General features: G+C 45.4%; 1 protein-coding gene across 5 annotated transcripts in view; it reads right to left on the bottom strand.

Annotated features, from left to right (window-relative positions):
* Zbtb16 (zinc finger and BTB domain containing 16) overlaps window positions 1-24,804 on the bottom strand; it is a 179,642-nt gene that overhangs the window by 39,007 nt on the left and 115,831 nt on the right. For all 5 annotated transcript variants that reach the window (XM_010629434.1, XM_010629438.2, XM_010629435.3 and 2 more), the window contains exon 4: window positions 22,837-22,923. In XM_010629434.1, the coding sequence (XP_010627736.1) occupies window positions 22,837-22,923 (87 nt within the window). The remainder of the gene's footprint in view (window positions 1-22,836; window positions 22,924-24,804) is intronic.

The following is a 24,804-nucleotide window of genomic DNA, read 5'->3' as shown; positions in this document are numbered from 1 at the left end:
TGAAGTAAAAAAAAAAAAAAACCAAAAACTACAAAACTCAAGGGCTTTGAATCCTCTGGCAAGACACACTAAGTCTTTTCAAGGTAGTCTCTTCAGCCTCACTTTACTCAGGGGACAACAGGATTCACAGGTTCAATGGAGAAGCTAAATACAACATAAATATAAGGGTGGAAGGGACCCTTGTGTTAAGTTCTGAGGTGGAGAGGAGAGGAAGGCTCTGTCCCCCTACTTGGGTGTTCAGAGATGAGGCTAAATGTCATTTCCTCTCCATGCACTACCCAGGTTGGTGTATGATTACACAGTGACCTTTTGCAGGTCTCTGGATGATTTATATATTTCTCTATATAATGTCTCCCCAGCAAATTTATGTTAGGATAGTGAAAAAAGACAAACTAAAACAAGAGTACTGGCATAAGAAGGCACTGGATTCCAGCTCTGTTCCACAACTTAAGGACAGAGTAGAAAAGTAGTTTTAAGTATGACCTCTGTGATCATTTGTTGTGAGTCAAATCCCACTCTATCGCTTGCTATTGTCTTTTGACCTCAGGCAAGTTACCTGATGTCTCAGTGCTGCTCTCATCTTTGGTAAAACTAGGATAATAGCTATCTCATAGGGATTTTTCTGTAGATTGAAGGAGCAGATGTGTTTAAAATGTTTAGTGCTATTTAAAGCAAATGTTTAAGAAATACTAGCTAGCATGGTTATTACATATATACCCCAAGGGAAGGTTACCCGTGGTCAGCCCTGGTCTTCCTCATCTGACACTACTAGAATGTTCACCTTGAAAAGCTTATCAGAGAAATAAATGTTTTAAAAATTAAGTCAGGTGCTAGAATAGTACATGGCACTCAGTGGTTTCAGTGAGAACTCCAGTCCTCTCCTGAGCAAGAAGCACATCTGACAGTTTTCATCCCTTCCTCACAGTGGAGCCCCATCAGCCCAAATTAGCATTCACTAATTTAACTTGAATGGGAATGGAGGAAATAGAAAGGAATTAGGATTTCTAAAGCTATTCTGTAGAAGACAATTCTTCGTATTGCATTTTTGTAGAGAGGTGGGTAGGGAGGACAAACCTAGGAATACGTGAAATATGAGTTTCACACTCCTACAAACAGCTAACTCTAGGTAAACTGTGTTTCTGCCTAGGTTTGTGCTGAGGTTCAGTGAGTTGAGTACTAGGGTCAGAGCAGTCCCTGGGGCCTGCTTTCTCCTTCCTAAGATGTCCCAAAGCCAGGGGTTGGGGGATGTCAGCAAGTCAGCACTTCCCTGCAGCAGTGAGGGCACAGACTGAAGTGTCCTGGCCTGCGACCGTGGAACCGTTCCTGAGCTATAGCAACTACAGGACATCCAGACCAGAGAGACAAGGGTTTGGGGATGGGCTTTGACATTTTCTTCCAAGCGTACGACACAGCTTTCCTCTCTGGAAATTTTTAGGAAATGCCAATTCCTCTGGATCACATGAGCACAGATTGCTGGCTCAGAGTCAGGAAAGGAGCCTGCTGGTCCTTTGGTGGCCCCTCTAGCCCAAGGAACCTAGAAGACATTCCCTAGCTCCAGTACCCAAACTAAAACAGATAATGGCAACATAATGTCTACCTCTGCGAGGCATCCAAAGTTGCAGGAAACAGCTCAGGATGTCAAAAGGAACACTTGGAAAGAGGGCCTGGAAAAGGCTATCCTAGGGGCTGACCCTGCAGCTTCATAGCTGAGAGCCTTGTAGTGAGAGTTCCCCTGTGGAAGGTCAGCATCTCTATCAGTACTGCTTGAGGAAGTCCAACCAGAGACCAGTGATCCTTTCTGTATGTTTTTGGCTATGTGAAGAGGGCAGCCTCTTGTCTTCCTGCTTTCCCCAGCCAGCCCACACTCCCCAATGAGTGGAAAGGACTCCAGGGAAACTCTGAAGATGTCTGACACAACAAAACCCCTTACTTTCTTTCTTTCTTCCCTCTTTTTTTCAACATCACTCTCAGCTTCTTGGGACATAAAAGTAGCTGTTAAAGGTAAGTTAAACCTTCTCAAGATGAATTTTCCTGCTACTTTTAATTAAAAGTTCCTTAGAATTAAAAGGACACTATTCAGAAGAGGTTGAAAAAAATTTCACTGACACTCCCTCCATCCCCTCCCCCTTTTCCCAAGGAAAAGAAAAAGCTGTTTTGTGCACAGCGCACCCGGTCCACACTGTACAAAAGGAGGTGGGCTGGCGGCAAGACACACGAGATGACCCTGTGACCCCAGACCGCTGACAAGTCCTCAATGGCATAAATACCAGATAATCAATCACATGCCAGGAGGGCGAGTCCTCCTGCCCTCACCCTGGTGTTGGGGTTTATGAGAGATACACTGTAAATAGACACTGGCTTCTTAAAAAGAGGCCCCTTCAGCATTCCGGGTCCTGCCATAATCCCAAACCAGGCCGGCCAGCTCCTTGACCATCTCAGTTTACAGCTTTCATCACAAGCTTATAAAACTCTTTTCCCTCCCATCTCTCACTGCAAACTGGACTTCCTGGTATGAAATGAAGTCAAACCTTAACTTTCAGCCTGGCAGAGACTCTGAAAACCACTGCAAAGAAAGCCAGGCACCGGTGTGGTAGGGACTGGCAGGGGTGGAGTGTTTCTGCAGAAGCCAACTTCGATCTGGGGCGGGGGCGATGAAAAGTCAATGATGGGGCAGGGCTGTAGTTTGGCAGGAGCACTTATATAACAGGCACAGGGCCCTGGGTACAATCCCCAGTACCGCAATTAATAATAATTTTTTAAAAAACTATGAAACTGACGACAATGATGATAATACTGATAGTAGGAGTCAACATTCACTAAACAGTAAATGCCACACACTGTTCTAAGCACCTTACATGCGTCCTATTGCTTATCTGCAGAAACACTGAGAGGAGGCAGGCACTGTCATTACCATGCCATTTCACAGATGAGGCAGCTGAGGTTCAAATGGTTTGCCCCAGGTCATGATGACAGGGAAGATGAGATTTAAACCCAGGAAAAGGACTCGGGTCTAGACGTGCTTCCACCCGACTCCCCAAGCAGATTGAATTTCTGCCTGGAAAGGGAAGATGCTGGACATCAATCCTTCAAACCAGCTAGTGCTTTTAAGTCAGAGAACAGCTGGGTGGTCTAAGGTATTAAAGAAAGTTCTGATAATATGGGTCTAAGTAACAGCGTATCATCTTAATAAGAGTTAAATCACTAAGAATGCCAGGAGCTAGGCTAGTTTCAAAGATTTTTGAAATCCAATCTACAGATTCTAAACCCCTACTGTATTGGCAAGATTCTTACCTCTGTCCTTTAACCCACCTTAGAACCCAAGAGCCCTGGCCAGGCCAGAATGTCTCTAAAGCTACCCTGGCCTTCTGAGCATTTGCTCCTGCTCAGACAAAGTTTACCAATATCCTAAACTAGCCCCCACCAACAGGGAAGTGGGGGCAGGGAGAGGAAAGACAGAATCTTAGTAACCAATTTTGATAATGCTTTTGTTTCAGGGTCAAAGGTTAAATATGGCCACACTAATCCGCTTCTTCCAGAATTAAAGCACAAGGGAGATATTTCTGTAGCTTAGCAAGAGCATTTTTTTCTCATTGCTGGAGAAACAGAACAGATCAAGCTGAATGGGGCCCCTCAGCTGGAGACAGACTCACCTTCATTTGGACAGAATATCCCAGCTCTTGGCTGCAGGGTCAGAGTCACTTACTACTAAGACCAAGGTGAAAGGAATGCAAAGTGGTACTTGAACAATTTTAAATCCCCTCCTCCCCACCCCACCTGCTTTTGAATAATGCTTCCTAAAATGCCCTAGACAGGAAAGGGGGAAGAGAAAATACATAGGAACTCACACTCAAAAACTGTTAAGAATCATGCACACAAAATACCAATGTTGGCTACAAGAGAAGACATCAATAATCAAATCATACATGTACAGAGTGTTTCACAGAGCGCAGAGCACTTCCAAATATATTATTTCACTTTACCTCACAAAAGGCCCCTCAGACAAGTGGATTATGGGTCAGGGATTTATTCAGCTCAGTGGCACTGTGCCTGTCTCACAGGCAGGTCCTTGCAAGGTAGGTCGTAGGGAGACAGGCCCAGGGGCCTGAGTTTGATCCCCCAATACCAAAAAACAAAGTAAAACAAGACAATGGGTTTATCTGACCCTTCTGTACCAAGGCGTGAAACAAGCCTCTGAAAGGACTAATGATTTTCCTGATATCTTGCTCCTTGAAAGTAGTGCACTAGGGCTAGAAATTTCTTTGTTCCTGTGACTGCAATAGGCACACAGAAAGACATCTTCCATGGAGAAATACAGGGTTCGCCAGACAGACAAGAGACACACAACAAAAAAGCCAGGAAATCTTGTGTCAGAAACCAGACTTTTCCTGAACCCATCTTCCTGGAGGGTACTCTGGCAGGTGGCAGGTGAGGGGGAAAGTTGTGGGAGCTGTCTGAGAAGCCTGAAACTGAGGTACCTCTTCCTACTTGGACTGAGAACTAATTTCCCTCCTCTTCAGCCTCCTCTCTCTGTCCTGGTTGGGGGAACAGTCACCACCCTGAGGCAGAGAGGAGAGCTCCTGGGGGAGGCAGTCGCCTTGCAAGAAATGATTGTCCAAGTGTCAACAACCTGCTGCTTCCCAGAGCCTCAGGGTCAGAGGCCAGGACAGAGCACAATGGCTTTCTGGAGCTGAAGGGTCTGAGGAGAGGGGCCTCTGGGGATCTCCGGAATGCAGGAGGCTCTGAATCCAGGCACCAGGGTCTCCTGTCTTGCCCTTTTATATCCTTTTTCCCTCTGCAAATCCCAGATACAACTAACCTCAAAACAGGAGACCAAGAAAGATGGGGATTAGCAACAGCCTATATACACATGCATTCACACAAAGGTTTTATTCACCAAGAGATGATCAGCGAATCTTCACTGTGCCTGCAAAGTAAGTTCGTCCCAAGTAGGCGGGACGGGGTGAGAAGAAAATTCAGCTTGAGACTCTCCTCCTTCTTCTAAGACAGCCCTGCCTGGTGACCATGGCAGGGTTAGGCACCCACCCTTTCAGCAGGTGCCATGCAGAGGACACCCTTGTTCTTTTTGTCTGCCAACTCCTCAAGGGGAGGCAAGATAGTTACTTTTGGGTACTGGCACCTATGCCAGTGGTTGGTGCTAAAATCACTTTTGATGAGGGAAGGAATTGCAGTGTTTGGGGACTCTCCTCATTCTCAAACTCTGAATGCACCAGAGATCATAAATTTGGAATATTCTGCATGTGTGATCTGTCTCACGGACCCTTTCAGATGACAGTAAGTGAGGAGGAAATCTATCTTCCTAACTTCTGCCCCCAACCTGGCATGGAATATCTGAGTTCTGGATGGACCAGCCTGCTTCCTTATTATTTTCACTGTCATTCAGAATATAATAGTAGCAGACTTGCTTTTGTAACACATGTGTTGTACGTGCAAGGGAGAACATGGCAGGTGCGGAAAGGAAGCTGCAGGGAGGGGACAGCCTGGAAGAGATGGGAAAGAAGGCTATGTTGAGGGTACAGTAAGGGAGCTGTGGCATCACAGGGCTCCCTGAAGCCAAAGACGCTGTGGGCAATGAGATGAGACACAATTACAACCCCTCCGTAAGTCTGAATTCTGCCTTACCATTTACAATCTACTTTTTTTATGTGATCATACATCTTTGAGGTTTGGTTTATGTGTCCTAAGTATGGTGTCTCCATTTTTCAGACAAAGATTCCGAGAGTGGCATAGGTCAAATGACTTATATAAGGACATAGAGCTGGCAGTGAAGTATAAAACTCTGGGTCAGGTGAGAATAGATTCTTTATTTCTATTTTATCAACAAGTTCCCTTTACTGCTCTTGGCTAACAATGGAACATTTATTAACTACTTGCACTAACACAGTAGAAGGGCCCAGGGGTCCAAGGATGGTGCAGATATCAGCCTCAACTCAAGAGGAGCAAGAGGTCTAAGTGCTCTCACTGGACTTTGTGCATGGTACAGGAGACTACAGTGAAGAAGCAGTAAAAGGAAGGGAGTTCCAGAGGAAGATACAATTGAGGCAAAAAGAAAAAGTTCCAGGTCGAACAGACACATGGGGAAGGGTGAGTCAGCAGGAGATGCATGGAAGACAAAATGGCAAGGAGTTGGAGAGATTTCCAATGGTTCAGTACAGTGCTTTACAGAGCATGGCCTGGGGCTAACTGGAGCAAGTTTCTGGGCCATGCAATGGAGTCTGATCTTATCCTGTCTAGAAGTTCCTAATTCCAGTTACGTATAAGAATCTCTTAAGGAGCTTTAAACAGCATTCTTGTCCGAGCCCCATGGTAGAGACTCTGATTCAACTGGGTTGAAGAAAGAGCCCTTGCTTGGTATCTTTTTATTTTATTAATTTTCTTGATGCCAGAGATTGAACTCGGGTCCTAGCACTTGAAAGGCAGGCGGTCGAACCACTGAGCTAAACCCCAGGCCCATTTGGTAGCTTTTTAAATATGGTACCCCCAAATGAATGTAATGGGTGCCTGGGTAAGTCCAGGAGGATGCTCTGAAAGATGAGCTGGAGACATAAGAGCAAGTGTGCACGTTAGATGTTTGAGACAAGGCATCCATCACCTATATCCATCAACTTCACTACTGCCATCCATGTCTGACAAAAATGGGGTAGCATCCAGAGGCCATGGCATATGCCACCATCCTGGAGGCTTGAGTTGTAAGCTCTTCACCTAGGGTCCTTTCCCAGTGTCAGTTGGCTTCAGACCAATAAGCTGCAGCTCATCTAACCAAGCACCCTGGAGAGATCATACAGAGAAGTTACATGCAGGATGTTGCATGTAAGAGCTACGGGTTTCTGGCCAAAGCAAAAAGGATTTCAGACAGACCAACACTGGGAATACCGAAAACATCACCCCTCTACTGCTAGAACATGTATCACATTCAATTGCCTTGTTTTCTGGGCTTTTTGGCACCAGAGATCAAACTTGGGTCCTTGCATTTGTGAGGCAGGTAGCGGCACCACTGACTTAAAACCCCGGCCCAATTGCCTTGTTTTATTAATTATCTTTTTAGACATGTGTTTTCCTCCATACGATGGCCAGCTTTCTGAAGGCAGGGTTGAAGCCTAGATTTCCTACTCTTAAAAAAAAAAGCAGAGTGCTTAGAACAGCAGCTAGGAGACAGGGTCCATGGAATTGCAGGGCACCTGCACTGGGCTTGTTATGATGCTGCAAAAGTGCTCCATATGGTACTCTTCCTATGCTGGCCCACATTCTCGGCTACTAATAAGGACCTCCTGGAACAGAACCCCCCTCTCTGGAGTGTCCCAGGAAAAGGGAAGAGAATTGTTTCCAGAGATAGCACAAAGTTGTAGGTACACTGAGGGACAGGAAGAGCAGTCCAAGGCCAGAGATTTCTAGGTTCAGCACACATTGTGTCTCTCTGACTTGCTTTGCAACCCTGGGAAAATCACAGATTCCATCTATAGCTCAGGATCTTGCTCCCTAGTGCCCCTTACTCCAATTCTGAAGTCTAGGGGTCTAAAGATTCTCGAATTCTGAGAGCTCCAATTCCAAGCTCTAGTTTGAAAGGTGCTATGACTCCCCTGTTGGATGAGGCAACTCTTCCTTCTGAGTAGTATCCAGGCCCCATCCTGCGCTTAAAATGGAGAGTCTAGCAAGCACTCCAGAACAGGGAACCCAAGCTAGGAGCTGGGTATGGTCAGCAGGAAAGACCTCACCTTTGAGACCACCTCTCCAAAGATGGGGATACTGAGTCATTTCAAAACTGAAAACATTTGGTGTTCATTCACTTCTCAAAAACCTACTGAGCTCCTCAGAGGAAAGAAGTCATAAGTACTGCAGGGCCCAAGGGACAGCTTTCCAATGCAAAGTCTTCCCCCTTTTCAATTCCTGTAACTAAAATGAATATGGAAAAGATAATTACCTTTAAAACATACTTAATACTTGAACACATTATCTCTACCTGCAGAAAAAGAATGTTATCTGATGGGATCTTCCCCATAAGCTTAATCAAATTGCTATCTTAAAACTCTCTGGAGTCCTGTGAAACAGTAATAGAAAATCCGAGGCAGAGGCTGGAAGCATTTTATATTTGTTTGGTTGAGGAGAACGAGCATCCCATCTGACAACGGGCAGTTACAGACAAAGTCATTTCCAATCTGTAATGGATCTTCTAGTATAGGCAGGGAACATTTCATCTGACCCAAACCTGCAATCCCTCTGTGAGGTAACTTTTCCTAATACTCAGACAAGAGAATTCCAGGAGAAAAATCTTTTTTTACTAATGCCTACCTGGGGCTCATCAACTCTAAGAAATCTTCTCTAGCTGGATCTGGGACATTTAACGTATGGATATGCTTAACTTGCTACTTAACTCAGTTTTAACTTGGCGAAAAAATTGATGCCTGGATTTTCCTTGGTCTTCCCAGCCCCCAGGCAGCGCCATTTGTTAAGTTAACTTAGGAGAGGAGGTAAATTACCTGCCTAAATCCTGCCCAGGGCGAGGGGGCCATTTGCAAGGCTGGAGAAACCAAAGGCAAAGAGCTTCTAAGAAGATTGAATGTGGGGACTGAAAGTGTTCCCAGCATCTCAAGCTTGCCTGGAATGGCCAGGTAAACAGCAGCCACAGCACTGCTGGCCAGCCCAGTTTATCTTGCTGACAGGAGGTGATAATGTGCTGCATCTCTGTTAGCTACTGCTTCTGCCTGTGGTCCTGGGAATGTCCTTTGGATATGGGGGACTGGTCCCCCCTGCACAAGGCAGGCACATTGGGACTCACTGAAAAAATAAATGTACAGGGGTACTGGGGAAAACAGAGAACATGGGAAACCATTAAAATGGTCATCAAGCTGAAGGTTTTTAGTCAGGTGAGTTAACAGGTTACAAAACAGCATGCTTTGCCTATCATCACCTTGTTTATACTTTAAAGAAAAATGGAGTAAAAAGTAGGACTACAAGGGATGAGCTTCTTTTGTTCATATGTGTTTTCGAATTTCCCCACACAGAATACATTTTTACTTGTGATTAATTTCTTAATATGGCTTCCTGGGTCAATATTGTCAGGATCTTGTTTTTGACAAGTGACTCCTCCCAGGCAGAGGAGGGTTGACTTTTCTTCTTCAAATCTACACTGAAGGCAACTGCCCAGGCTCCTCCCAACATTGTGGATATCAGACCCCCACCCTTTGCCTGCTGTCAGGAGGCCTGGCCTGACCCTTCCTTCCTTCCAGTTTCTTAAAAACTGGAGGATTAGGGACAGCAAGGAGGCATTCCTGAGCCTTCTCTTCCTTGCTGCTGCCTTCTCCAAATGGGATAGCCCCAAAAGTGCCACAGCTTGCTGCACTGTCTAGAGGGTCACCACCATAAAAGGGCTACCTAGCTATACAATATTGTGATGCAGCAGATGGAGGGGATTGGATTCAGTCTATAAAAACTAAAAACATACCTGAAGTTGCTTTTGCTTTTCATTTAGATATAACTCAGGTACAGAATTCACAAAGCTGAAAACCATCACCACTGCCGTATCATTCCAGGGTTCTTCATCTCCCCAGAAAGAAACTCCACACTCATATACAGTCATTCCTCCTTTCTCCTCTTCCCCCTCAGGCCCTGACAACCATTAACCTACTTTATGTCTACAGACTTCTAAACATTTCATATAAATAGAATCACACGATATGTGTGACCTTTCTGTCTGCGTTTGTTCATTTATCATAATGTTTCTTAGGGCTCGCCTATGTTGTGCCATGTAGGGATGGCTCATTTTTTATAGCTGAATCATATTCCACTGTATGGATATACCACATTTTGTTTATCCACTCATCAGCTGATGGGCAGCTGGGCAGTTTCCACTTTGGGATTATTATGAAGGATGCTGCCAAGAATGTTTACATGTAAACTTTTGTGTGGATGCATATTTTCAATTCTCTTAGGACAGAAGTTGCTTTTTAGAAATAAATTCCTGTTATTAGGGTAATACCTGCTCTCTTCCATATTAAAAATATATGATTATTTAAGGGGTGATTTTAAAAATCCGAGACTTCCAACTTACTGACTTCCAAGTGATTGACAGTTGCCTGTCCGGATCACCCTCTAGTCTGACACACACACTTTCATTGCTCCCCAGTCCTTCACTCAGGGCTGCTCATCTCCCCTACACTTGACACAAAAGCCTCAGAAGCTCAGTTCTTCCTTTAAGCAGGACTCTACACTGCAGTATATGAAATATTTAACTGTTCTTCTAAATATACACATTATTAACCTATAGCCTATAAAATATTTACATTGTTTGGCCTCCCCCTCCCAAATACCTGCATTATTTACAGTATAGGTGCAGAAGCATTAACCTATGTCTTGAATTGTGCAGTTTTCCCTATTCTTTAGTGTCATGGGGCTGTGCACAGGCTCGGTGAGGCAACAGTGAGAATTCTCTTGCCAGCTCACAGCAGAGGATCTAGGGGTATAGGACAGAACACACTGTACAAAGCCAGACAGACAAATCTACAGCCCAGGACTTACTGGGACCACAGGGCGCATCCCCATCGTTTCTGGATGGCTGCTGTAGCGCAGTCTCCTCTCAGAGCCCCACTATTGTTGATATTTAATTGCTCCCAGCATCTCCCAAATGAGGTCGCCCCCACTTCCAGCTGAGTGTATTTCCACTGGTCCCAGCCTCCATCACCACTCCAGGTATAATGAAAATCTCTCCTGCTACTCACTTTCTCTATCACACCCTTAGTCAACAGGACAGCAGTCCTGAACTCTGAGGATGGCACAAGCGCATTCCATGGTGCTCAGCTCTTTACACAGCATTTGCCTGCCCCAAGGAGTGGGAAACCAAGGAACTTGCCATTTTTGGCTGAGATATAAATGTCCTTGATTGCTCAAAACCCCTCTACTATTTGTACCTGCAGACTTTTCAGTTGTAAAGAGACGTTTAGTTTTTAAAATTATGTAAGTGGCATATGCCTACAAATATTATCATTCAAAAATACAGCAGAAAGCAAAACACCTTCTGCCCTGTAATTCCATTTATAAAGATAATCACTATTAATAGGTATAGAGCCTTACAGACTCTTATAGGATGGCTTCTATTTTATCTTAAATGGGATCACACTCGATAATTTGTTTTCTCTAACCAGCTTTTATCATGCAAAACATCACAGACATCTTTCTACATCAGGTACCATAATTAACAGATTCCTTACCTTTGGACATTGAGGTTATTCTCAATGCTCTGTAATTACAAATAATGTTGCAATCAGCATCCTAAGGGGAAATTTAAAAAATCAGTGTTCGGTACATAAAGGACAAAGTTGGGAATAAAGCACCCAGGAATTCTGAGCATTTGCCACGTTGTCTGAAGGTCACTGAGCAGCAGGCTTGGCTGTCGTGATGGCAATCAGTGGTCTGAGGTTCAGAGAGGTGCAGCAAGGAGCATCCTAGACCTGTCTCTGCAGCACACACCTGCTTAACCTGGACACCTTCAACTGGTCCTACAGGCAGAGTATGCAATCGACTCCCTCGTCTAGTTAGTTCCCTCTTCTTCTTCCTCCTCCTTCCCCACCCCACCCCCTTGGGTGCCTCTACTTACCCTGCCTCTGTTTTGAATCTCTAAAATAATGTGACAAGTTAATGATGGTACAATTATCTAAATGTTTAACAGACATGTTATCTAAGTGAGTTGGACTGAGATTCCATCCCGCTGACAATAAACATCAATGGTGGAGCAGAAAGCGATAGGCAAATTATAGCAAACCCTGCAATTTCAATGCTATTAAATTTGGAGGAATAACAGCCTTGAGGCCTGTAAACTCTGAATAAAATAGGCCCTTGTGTTTGTCCAACTATTAAATCAAAATGCTACCAACATCCTAGAAAAAACAAGGCGATTTATGGCTTTTCAAGTTTCAGTTACACATAGGTTTTTATTAACTCCTTTCTGTCACTGGGCAGTGGTGGTGACACTAGGGAGGAGGAGGAGACACCAGAGATGAAAGAATAGGAGCAGAAAGCAGTACATGAAAGGATAAAGGAGAAGCATGGGGGGGTGGCTGAGGTGAGTACAGGAGAAAAGATTTTAGTGAACTGGGATTCTGGTGTGGGGACAACTGAGAAAGAACCAGGCAACTGAACAAAAGGAAAGAAAATGGGAACCTCTAAAGTCCCATCAGACTCACCTCTGGGTGTTACTCTGAGCTCCTGCCCTGCCACTGGCTGAGTCAGATTATTTACACTACTCTGAGCTTGGGGCTCCTCATCAGGAGGACAGATGGGGAAGCCCACCTCTCGGTAATGTTAGGCAACTCTGTTAAGTACTATATAGTCATAAAAGATCAAATCCCTTCATTCCTTCAAATTTCAAGAGCTTTTAAAAGATGGAAGATCTTCATCTTTAGTCCTTCTTTACATACTCATAGGTACTGAAAATACAGTTATGGAATAAGCTTTAAAATAAAGTGAGAGGGCCAGGGATTTAGCTCAGTGGTGCTGCCACCTGCCTTGCAAGAGCAAGGACCCGAGTTCGATCCCCAGTACCAAAAAAATAAAGTAAATAAAAATGAAAATAAAATTAAAAAGTGAAGAGTAGGGACAGCTACCACAGGAGGCCCATGCTGTTCTGCATGCAGTCAATAGGCTAAGTACTTTATGGGCATTATTGTATTGAGTCCTTATAGCAGCCATTATTAATCATAATCTACAAATGTGAAAACTGTGGTCTAGAAAAATGTAAACCATCAATATTAGATCAGACTCTTAGGCTGTGCTTGGAGACCCCCAAATAAACCCCCAAACAGCAATTTTTCTTGCCCAATTCCCATACCTACATTTGAGGGAGGTAGAGAAACAAAGCAATTTGTCCCATGTCATAAAGCAAGTCTGTTTCAGAGCCAGGATAAGAACCTACTTCCCTTTTCTCCTAATTTATTGTCACTTCTAAATACCATGCTGCCTTCCCACATCTCTAACAATAATGTGCAACATCCTTTCTGCTGTGGTAGGAGGTTGGTGGAGGACAGGGACCATGTGTGTCCTGGCCCAGCCGTATCCCTATCCCAGGACCCAGTATAAATGCCTAGCATGAAGCAAATGTGCAAGATGAGTGAGAAGTAAAGGAGTTGCAGCTTTTTCTAACCCAAACCTGCCTTAGGTCAATTCTCCTCCAACCCCAAGATAACCAAACACCACTGATCCCCTGTGGAAAGCATTAATGCTTCACAGGAAAAGTAGCGGGATGATGGAAAAGGTAGAGCAAAATGATTTTCAGGGCAGAAAAACCACTCTGTACAATACAACAATGGTAGATACATGTCATTATACATTCACCCAGAGCCACAGAGGATACAACACTGAAAGCAAACTGAATGTCAACTACAGGCTTTAAGTGCTAATGATGTATCTACGCAGGTTCCCTGATTCTAACAGAAGGACCACAGAGGTATAGGATGTGGACATGAGGGAGGCCATGAATGTGTGAGGACAGGGCTTATGAGGAAGTGTCTCATCTTCAAAGTCATTTTGTTGTAAACCTAAAAAAAAACTCATCAGTTAAAAAAAAAAAGGTATGGGGGGAGTCCTTCCCAAAGGTGGCCAGAGGGGCCTGACAGTGAACAGTGGAGAAGGCAGCTTGTCTGGGCCAGCAGGTGACAGCTGGGTTGTCCCTCCCCACTCTGCAGCAAGCAGCTCCAACAGAGCTGAGAGCTCTGTGCTTGGAAAATAAAACTCTATATTAGGCATCAAACATGCCTTTATAGTAACAGCATGAAATTAGGTCAAGAGTAAATCTATGCTGGAGCACTGACTGTACAAACAGCAGCACATGACCCCCGCCCAAAGTGCCTATGACGTTCTGCGGCCATTCCTGAGCTTCAGTGCTCCCGTGTTGAATTCCTTGGCACACCAAGTGAAATGCTATACAAATCACCTCTGATATTTATAAAAGTCAAAAGCTATTATGCTTTCAATGGGAGGTCATGCCAACCTGCATGGAGTCCACATGTCCCTCTAATGATTCACTGCCCTGTCCTCCCCCCACCCTCCAGCTTGGGCAGGGGCCTCAGGATCTTTCTTCCTTTTCACTGCCATTAAAGTTTTAGGCAGATTAAGTTATTTCTCCTCATGTGCCCCCTGCCCTCCCCATCTCCTCCCGGGTCAGACCTGAGAGGCTGTGCTTAAGAGAAGAGCCAGGACAGTTGCTAGTTTTCCTACTGCTGTAGGGCTGTAGAAACAGGGCCAGCCACCCTGACCAGGCTCCTAGGTGTCCAGTGCTACCCCTCCCGCCAGGCCCAGAGGGGAAGGCCAGCTGGCAGCCACCCCAAGGGAAGGAATGTTGCTGCTCACTCTTTAATCTTCTGCCCTGCCTGGTCTTCATGCCACTCCTTCCACGGTCAGCCACCACCCAGAAACCTCCAAACAAGGGCTCCATTTTCTACCCTGAAGTTCCAAGCCAGAAACGTCCCTGATGCTTTTTCTGAGTATCATTAACAAATCAGGAATGAGACAGGGACTAGGAGAAGCAGCCAGCCGGCACTGAGTGTGGGGCTACAATTTCACACCTCCAAAGCGGTGGTCAGAAGCTACAGAGCATGTGCATGCCTCTCTCCAGCCTCCTTCACCCTGGAAAGGGAGGATGCGTGGGGCAGGGCTTCCTCCACTGCTGGAAGAGAAGAGCAGAGCCCAAGACAAAGCCCTCACCACCAAGTCCATAACAATCAGCATCTCCACATTTGCATCTGGTTGAGTGGCTTTCCCTGTGACATAGAAATGTGGAGCCCACACAGCTTTTTCTAGGCTTACAAAACAAAGTCATTTCTGTAGTCAGAGTGAAGAGAACCTTGGGCTGAAAGAACAACCCTGTGGGTCCCAATTCTAGTTGGGATTATTTGTTCTTAGTCGACCTTTTTTTAAATGTGGGGTTTGTTTCCCTAAGCTGCACACCAGATTTGATGCCCAGGCCCCAAAGAGAGAGAAGACAATGTTAAAATAGGGGTTGTAGAGTGCAGGAGCCTGGGGCACACATCTCAGACTAGTGTTCCTGAGTCCTCTGCTCTCAGTTTCCCCCACCAACGTCCAAGGAGAAAATAATGTCTGCCTTTTAGAACTGTAATAAAGGCTTAATAGTCATAAGTCAGAAATATCCAAGAGAGGCTAGCTACTGAGTTATCTGTACCTCAGGCAAGTTCAACCAACTTGCTCATTTCCTCCACAGCACTACAGCTTTCAGGAAGGTGGGGGCCATGCTTTGTTCACCATAATGCACTGAATCCACAAAGCACTTGGTATATCATAGGCACTTAAAGACTCAGGGAATAAATGAATAACAGAACAATGGTAGTAGTGGGAGGGGGACAGCTGCCTAGGCCATTCTGATCTTCAGCAAATCAAACTGCTCATCTGGTGGACATGTAGGAGCAGGCTGGGGCTGGAGGAGAGCAAAATTTCTCTGGAGTTAGTCTGTCTAAGGTCTAGTGCAAGCTAAACTTGGGAATGACCTTAGCCACCTTCGCCTCTTGTCCTTACTAAGGAAAAGGTAGGATAAGATGGAAGATCTTACTTGAAGAAGTCAAGAAATCCAGAATACCCAAGTTGCTGCTGATAGCTGACACAGAACCTCACTAGAAGAGGGCATCCTAGTGGGTTTAGGAGTGGGTTTTACAAATCATTCTGAGTCTGAGAGTACATCACCGAGGCCACCACTAAGATATGACAGGACATCTTCCTGAGGCTCGAAAAGGCTGACACACCTGCTTAATCCTGACCTCACTTCTGTGGCCTGTCTGACCTGGATTTGGGTATTACTTGTTTAGATATTGGCAGGGTACTGGCTCCTCTGGACAACGTTGGACATTCCAGGGCCCCAGTTCTTAAGGTCTACCAAATCTGCCCCCAAGAGATTGTTCAAAATGTGAAACTTCATTCTGCCTTTACTTCTCTTGACTGTACTTAGAAGGCCCCAGCAGCTGTGAGCTGGATAGGAACCCTGAAAATGTCCTTTGACCAGAGGACATAGGCAGAGGTCCTCAGAGACCTCAGACCTTTTGCCCCAGAAGGACAGGGGGATGATCTTCCTGTTCCTGTTCCACCATCACCATGAAGTGGACCCTTCCTTTCCCACCTCCCAGTGAGGGACAAGTGTCTTTCATGCTTGATGGAGACTGTGACAATGTAATGATGGAAACCACCCCCATTTCCTGAGAGCTCACTCCATGCAAGGCCTAGGCTAAGTGCTCTACATAGATTACCAAATTAAATCCTTACAATGCTCCACATTCAATAGGCACCATAATTGTCCTGATGTCACAGGGGGCAAATAAAGGCTTAAAGAAGTTACACGATCCGCTCAATAACACTTGTAAGTGATGGGTCTAGAATTTGAATCTAGACAATGTCGACACCAGATCCCAAATTCTGAGTCATAACATACTGATAACCTAAACTGACTTCAGGCTCCATGGGGTCCCTCTTCCCTGCAGTCTAAAAAACAAACCCAATCTACTCCATAGAAAGTAAAGTCCTCCAGAGAACAGCCTACCCATCTGCCTATCCTGTCATGTGTACATCTGCCGCTTCTGTTCCTGCCTCTGCCTCTCTAGTTTGCCCGCACACACCAGCCACGACTCCAGCTTCCCCGAGCTCAGGTCACGGGGCTGCTCCGAATGCCCTACAAGTGGACTGCAAAAATTCAGTGTTCCTACAGGTCACCTCCACAGCCTTCTTGTGGAGGCCTCCTTTTGCTTTCTCCCTAGAACATGCCGAGGCCATCCCAGCCCTATCCTCAGCAGTCAGGGTATCTCTGCCCTCTGATTCACACCACCCGATCCTGTCTGCTACCCGCAGATCTGTTCAAGTCCCACACGGGAATGTACAGTGGCTCGAACAACATTATGATGTGTAAAACCCACTCCTAATTAGTTTGACTTTGAATAAAGAGGGTAATTATTTTTAAATTTATTAACTGCTGCCTACCCGGAGAAGTTTCCAGATCAAATGACACGGAGAAGCTATTTCTGTTCAGTGACGCAGCAATTTATATTACTGATCGGTCATTAAAACCTCTGGCACAAAACCACTTGTGTTTCCTGAGCCAAGATAGTGTCTGTGTGTCAAATTTCAAACGCAGAATATAAATTAAGCCATTAATGGTATTTATCAGTTCATCTGGACTTAAAGAACGACTTACTAATTTCACACATCCCCAATACAGAACCCAGGAGGTGCACTGGCTGTGGATTGAATGTGCACATGCATTATGTGTTTTTTCTCACTCTTATTTTACTGAACAGTGCAAAAAAACTTCTGATGTGTAAATGAAGAACAAGCATCTCGAGAGCTGCCTAGCTGTTAATTCCTCACTGCTTTGCAACCCAAACATTTTGGAAGCAGCAGTGTTTTGCAATATGTATTTGTCATAATATAAAAGGTGCAAAATGATCTCTGTTTATCTACTCAAAGTCTTCGCTGTACCCAAACAGAACAGTGAAATGTGACAACAAAGGCTGAGCCCAGCCCAACCAGAAGCAAGGCCTCCCTGAGAACCAGCTTGAGTCGTCAAGAGCGTGGGGGAGGGAGCAGGAAGGGGTCACGCACGCTGGGAGAGAAATCTAGGCTAAGTGGGGTCAAAGGGGAATGTGAAGTTGGCATTTACTTGGCTACACAGCAATTGGAGCAGCCTTCTACTAGATCCATTTTTGAGGCTCAAGATCCCTGCAAACGGGGCATGGTGGTGCACACCTTTAACATCAGCACGTTGGGAGGCCGAGGCAGGAGGATCGCCAAGTTCAAGCCCAGCCTGGGCACTTTAACAGCTTAGTGAGACCCTGTCTCAAAATTGTTTTAAATTTTAAAGAAATACTTGTAAGTCACCATGATCACTCATTTTATGCAGTGCCACACATAGCTCTATTACTCCCCACAGGGTGGCCTTGGGCAGGAACTCCCATAACCAATCTGGCTCAAAGAAATTGGATCCTGCCACAGGAAGAGTGGCGGAAATTCTCAGCAAAGTGGATCATGGGGATCCTAAAGTGCCCTGTCAGGGACAGGGCCACAGGCTAAGTGACTCTAAATAGGTTCTCTCTAAATCGCCCAGTCCATGGGCCCAGAAACAGCCATCAGTCAACCCACAGGCAGCTCGCAGCAGTGGCAAGAGCCCTCAAAGTGCAGGTGGGTCAAGTTTCAGCTCTCCACTTCTCAAGTGGTGGCCTTTGGACCTCCGTTTCCCATCTGTAAAATGGGTATAATAAAGTGTTTTATAAATTAAGGTATCAAGAATACCAGGTAGCACTGCATTTTTCTACTCTCCCCCAGGTCTTCCATTCCTCCTCTCCAGACTTCTCTCCCTACTGTTCTGTTGGCTCTTCCATAGCTCCTGGCACCCCATCTGGCTAGTTCCTCTCTGGTAGTTTAGCATTATTCCCCGTCATCAGGCTCTTCCTTCTCCTGAAATAGACTTCACACTGTGCTCCTTCTCTGATTATTAGAGGGGCCTGAGGATCCACCTGGGGTTGGCAGGAAGTAGTGCCACGAGTGATAAAGGACCTCTGGAAGGCACTATTGTCCTTCCAGCCAATGCGCTGCCAACCCTACCATGCAGAGGGAGAATGCTGCTCTACCACCCCAAGCCCTGAGCACAGTGCCTTTCCCACACTAGCAAGTGGCTGATACGCTCTGCTGCAGGAGGGCTCACCCATATCCCACGCACACACACTGCTGGGAGCCTCCCTTGAGCTTCCACCTTGGCCTCTCATTCCTAATCTGGATTCTTTGTTTTTTTTCTTTTTTTTTTGGCACCTGGGGATTGAACTCAGGTCCTTGCACTTGCAAGGCAGGCCACCGAACCGCTGAGCTAAATCCCCGGCCCCTCTTTCTTTCTTTCTTTCTTTCTTTCTTTCTTTCTTTTTTTTCCATTCCTCTACCCTACTGAAATTCCATTTATTCAATCATCGTTGAGCAAGTCACAGGTGACATACTGAGGACAGCACCAAACCAAAGCCCAAGACACCAGTTTTAAAAGTGACGTTTTCCACTCAGGACTCTTTAAGGTAGAAGGACTAGGATGTTTGTTTGTTTGTTTGGTACCGGGAATCAAACTCTGGACCTTGTGCTTGTGAGGCAGGCGGCGGCACCACTGAGCTAAATCCCTGGCCCTAGGATTAGGATTTATAAATACCCTTGTCCATTAGTCATTCTCACTCCACTCCAGGCACTGTAGCTTGTCTGCAAGATAACTACCACTAATTCTTTCCCTCCACATCCTCGCCACTCCTCCACTAAAAAGGGGATCTTGGGTCTCTGCTACCTTAAGTCTGGGGCTGACCTGTGACAACATGGATCAGTAAAATACAGCAGAAGTGAGGCCTTGTGCTTCCAGTTATTTTCCCAACATTTAAGAGAGCTGGTGGAGTCTGCATCCTCACTCCTGGACCCCTGAGCTGTCAGGTAACCAGTCCTGGCTACTGTGCTGTACAGAGGCCATGTGGGAGAGGTCTGAGCCAGATATTTACAGTGAAGAAGCCATCACAGACATCTGGCCCAGGCCAGTCCTTTGAGAGACTCTAGCCCCAGCCACCACCTGATGGCAGTCATGAGAGACCCCAAGTGAAACCACCCAGCCAGGCCCAATCAACCTGCAGAACTGTCAGAGATAATAATACTTCATTGTTCTAAGCTGCTGTCTGAGTGGTCTGTTACATAGCAATTGATGGCTAAAACACTCTTCATGGTCAATTCTTAACACAGGTGCTGGAATACTCTTTTAAACACATAAATCAAGTCATGTCATGTCATTCTCCCATTCAAACTCCCAAATGGGACTGGGCGTAGCTCAGTAGTAGAGCACATGCCTACGGTGGACAAGGCTCTGTGATCATCCATAGCATGGAATAAACACCCAAATAAATAATAAGAGCCTTCTAACGGTCTTTCCTCTTTTCATGTATGTGGTATTTGTGTATGTACATCTAGATTTATAAACCAATACGTACATATCAGGAAAGCACATATATAGCTCTGTATGTATCTACAGTGGCATGCGTGACACTAATGACCCTGCCTGGCACAAGGAAAAGCTCATTCATATATCTGTATCTAAATTTCCACATACACAATACACGCTCACAAAACTTTACAAAGTTATAATACCCAAACCACAAAATATACAACTCACGCTTTTGTTTTTGTTTTGTTTTGGCTTTTTTGTTTGGTACCAAGGATCGAACAATGGTCCTTGCACTGGTGAGGCAGGCGGCACAACCATTGAGCTAAAATCCCTGGCCCCAACTCAAGCTTTCGAAGTATATAGTTCAAGGAATTTTAATATGTTCAGAATTGCACAACCATTACCCCAAACCATTTTTGAACATTTTCATCCCCCTCAAAAGAAACTTTGTGTCTCTTAGCAGTCACTCTCCAATCACCTCCAACAACCTCAGCCTCTGGCACCCATTAATTTACTTCAGATTTGCAGAGTTGCCTATTTTGGGCAATTCATATAAATGGGAACCATAAAACACATGGTCTTTCGTGTTCTTCTTCTTGCACGAGCATATTTTTAAGGTTCATCTATGCTGTAGCATGTACCAGTGCTTCATTCCTTTTTACAGCCAAATTCTACTCCACAGCATGGATTTGCCACATTCTGTTTGCCCATTCATAAGGTGAAGGACACTGGATTGTTCCTGTTTTTGCCTACTCTCAATACTGCTACTAGGTATGTTCTTCACACATGCACTTCTGTGTGGATGAATGTCTTCATTTCTTTTGGTAGACAGGTGGAAGTGGAGTTTCTGGATCACACAGTAACTCTATGTGTGAACCTTTAAGGAACCGCCAGTCTATTCTCCAAAGTGGCTGTGCCATTTTACATTCCCACCAGGAGTGTATGAGGTGTCTCCTTTATCTACATACTTAACAACCCTTGCTACTCTCTGTCATTTATTACAGCCACATCCTCGTGTGTGAAGTGGTATCTCACTGTGGCTTTGATTTGATTTGCATCTCCCTGATGGCTAATGGCGTGGAGCATCTCTTCCTGTGCTCACTGGATATCTGTCTGTCTTTGAAGGCAGGTCTAGTCACATTCTTTGCCCATTCTCTAATTGGCTTATTTGAATTTGTATTTTTGCATTGTAAGACTTGTTTATGTTTTCTTACCGTAAGTTCCTCATCTCAAAATGTAACTTGCAAATATGCACTCTACCTCCCACAGACTCTTACAACATGCAAAATAAACCCTTAATTCCTTCCTGAAGTTCAGTAACCACCTGACTTTGCCCTCTTCTGCCACCTCACTCTCTGTTGCCACACTGCTCTTCATGCTGCTCCTTGATTATGTCAGGACCCACCTGCCTTGGGGTTCCCATACCAGCAACGCTCCCTTGGCTCAGGCAGTTTTCCCAGTGATCCTGAGCAGTTCACCCCTCACCATCTTGCTCAGATGTCACCTTCCCAAAGAGCCCTTCTTTTTTTGTACCAGGGATCGAACTCAAGACCTTCTGCTTACGAGGCAGGCAGCAACACCACTGAGCTAGAATCCCAGGCCCTCCAAAGAACCCTTCTTGCCTGACCATTTTATCCAGAGTATCACTTTTGTCTCTATCATTTTCCACCCCCCCCAGTGTTATCCTTCTTAATAGTGCTTATTATAATTTGACATATTATGCACCTGTTGGTCCATACTATCTCCAGTTAGAACCTCAGTTCCATGAGCATCAGGAATGTTGTCTACCTTGTATGTTATTACATCTTACATGTCCGAACAGCATCAGGCACATTGGAGGAACTCAATAAATATTTTTCAAATACATTTACTTCTATTTACTGAATGATTGCTGTGAGCCAAACACTCCACAAAGCATATCAAATAAAATATTCACTTAATTCCTACAACAATCCTATGAAACAGATGCTACTACTGTCCTAATTTTTTAAGAGTAGAGGAAATCCACATAAAGAAATCTCACGTGACTTCTTCACTGCCCCATCTATGGAAGTAGCACAATCAGCGTTAAATGCTGGCAGCCTGAGCTCCAAAGTCTAGGTTCTGCCATGTCCGTCCCCACCATGTCCCTTCCTTGCAAGCCTGTTTCTTCATTTACGGCACAGGAGTAGCCTCCGACCTCACAGGGTTACTGACAGACTGGCCAAGAGGGATCCTGTGAAGCAGTGGGAACAGTGCCTGGCACACGGCGGACACTCAGTAAGTGTGAGCTATCCTGACGGTGACAATAATTACAATGATAAGCTGATATGGGTGCTGGGAAATCATCAATGCTCTGGAATCAAGCAAAGCTATATCAGTGCCAGGTGGTTACTGTTCAAATCCATACTTGTATTCAAATTATGTCTTTTTTTTTTTTTTAGTTCCAGGGATCAAACTGGGGTCCTTGCACTTGTAAAGCAGGTGGTGGAACCACTGAGCTAAATTGCTGGCCCCCAGATTATGTCTTTTAAAGGATGGCTCATCCTTCACAGAGGGCCACAGGATAGTTTCAGAGTTTCATCAAAGGAATGCTGAGGCGTCTTGACCATTTGTCATCAGCAAGAGTGTACAGATGCTTCAGGGAGGACAGGCTCTTTGAGGCTTGATGCAGTTTTGGCCCAATTCAGGATGGCTGTTCTTATGGGGCACTGTCACACATGCAAGTTCCTGTCCAGAGGGTCCCATAGGCAAGAGTCACTATATGTAACAGAAGCCCACCCCACTCGTGGCAACCCAATAAATGACTGAATAGCATGTATGCTAAGAAGAAGATGCCTCCCAGGGACTTTATATCCATGCATTGTCACACAGGAAAATCTGGAAAATGGAAATCAAACCCAACTCACCAGTGTGGGTCTGCCTGTGTGTCTCTAGGGCATCCTCCTTCGAGAACTGTGCACCGCACTGATCACAGACAAAGGCTTTGGCACCCGCTGAAACAGAAGACAGGAGGTTACCACTAGATCCAAGTCTGGAGGGGTGGGGGTCAAAACAGCACAGGTGAATGCTAGGGGGATAAACCATGGCCCCAGCAGCCACCCCAGATAAGTGGCCATCCACCCAGACGAGTTCCAAATGCCCTCACCGAGGACTCTCCCAGAGTCTGCACGACTACGACAAATGAAGTTGGAGTCCAGGTGAGTCACCCCCATGAAGAAGGGTCACTCTGAAGGGACAGCACCACATGAAGGATGGACAGGAATCAATGATACCAGCAAGGAGAGATATTCCCTGCTTCCTCATACTTTGTGGGGAAGGAGGCACTGCTGATGTACTACTACCTACACTTGGTTATGCACAGGGGCTTGTGACTCAGTATGTACAGAGTTAACTCATCATTTACCCTCAACCATCACCTGCACCTAACCTATTTAACACCCTGCAGTGACTCCCCAGCTAGAGGGTGGAGCCTGAACTCTTTCCCCGGGACTCATGAAGCTCTTTCCTGCTCCACTGGCTAAGCCCTCGTCCCTGCTCTCTGATCTCAGCTACACTGGACTACATTTCCCTGGACTGCACATTCTTCCCCATCTCTGGCCCCCATGGTAGAACTGAACTCCTATTCATCATTTATGCTTAATTTTTGACACTTGTTTCTTTACTTCTGGGTTGGGAGCACTTTTTTCTGTTCTCATAGCATTCTGTGTAGGGTTCCAAATCCTGGTCCTTATCAGGCTCCATTCTAAACATCCATGGACCTGTCTCTCTCCTGCCACACTGTAAGTGCTCTGACAGAGAGACCGTGTCATTCTGTGCACAGCTGCATCTGCCTGGCCCATGGCAGGAACCTATGACTCTACATATCTGTAGAATAAACAAAATCAATTTGATGCAATTTAGTTCTAATGCAACTGAGAAACAGTATTTACAAAGCTTAACACGACAACATCACCACCTCAAGATGAAACAGTACTTTTTACCAGTGGCTAAGTCTTTAAGGCTCTAATATGTCATCCCATCTAGGAATCACCTATTTCAAGCCTTAGAACTGTTCCTTCAAGATGTGCTCTAGTGTAGCTCTTCCATGCCTGTGGACAGTTACTGTCCTTCCAGGCCGTTCCTGCATCAAGCCCAGCATGCTGAAGGACTCAGGACGGTCTCCACACCACCAGCCACCCCTGCCCTACCCGACATGTGTAGGTTCCTTGAAGGCCACTAGATTTCACCCACATCCTTATGCACAAGGGTGCCATGGCTCACAATCTGTACTAATTCTGACTTCCTCTTCGCAGCTTCCCAGACTTCCATAACCCGCCCCAAAGAACTGGTGCTCCATAGGCAGGTTGTTCCCATCACCCTCCTTGGGCACTATTTGGCGACCCCTGAGTATCTGTGCTTAAGCAATGCCCACCTCATTCCGCTATTTATCCCAGTCCTGTTCCACAGTCAAGACCAGAGTATGCACCCATTGAGCACTCCAGCACCTCACTGCTCTGCTCTGCTCTTTCCAACCTCCTACTACTGTTTTGTTCCTTTCAATATGTGGGAGCACTTCCTTACACGTGCCTCATGGCTCCGTTATGCACAGTAATGTTATGCCTCGTCAGAGTCAGAACTACTTTTGACACATAGCTGTTGTTATGGTTGCTAATGCTGTTTTCCATCCACCTCAATTTTCCTGAGGCTTTACTATGTACCAGGCACAATGCCAAATGTTTAATATACAACATTTCATGTAATCCTAATGACAACTATTTGAAATACATATAGTTTTTACTTAGCCGATGAGTAAGTTCCTGGCTCAGAAAGGTCAAGTACTTGTCCAACGCCACACTGTGGTTAAGAGTAGAAATAGATTCAGAACCAGGTAGCCT

The sequence above is a fragment of the Fukomys damarensis genome, unplaced genomic scaffold, assembly GCF_012274545.1.
Source record: "Fukomys damarensis isolate Sample0158 unplaced genomic scaffold, DMR_v1.0_HiC HiC_scaffold_16, whole genome shotgun sequence".
NCBI lineage: Eukaryota > Metazoa > Chordata > Mammalia > Rodentia > Bathyergidae > Fukomys > Fukomys damarensis.
Note: the sequence above shows the minus strand (reverse complement) of the source record. Positions and strands in the feature narration are given on the sequence as shown.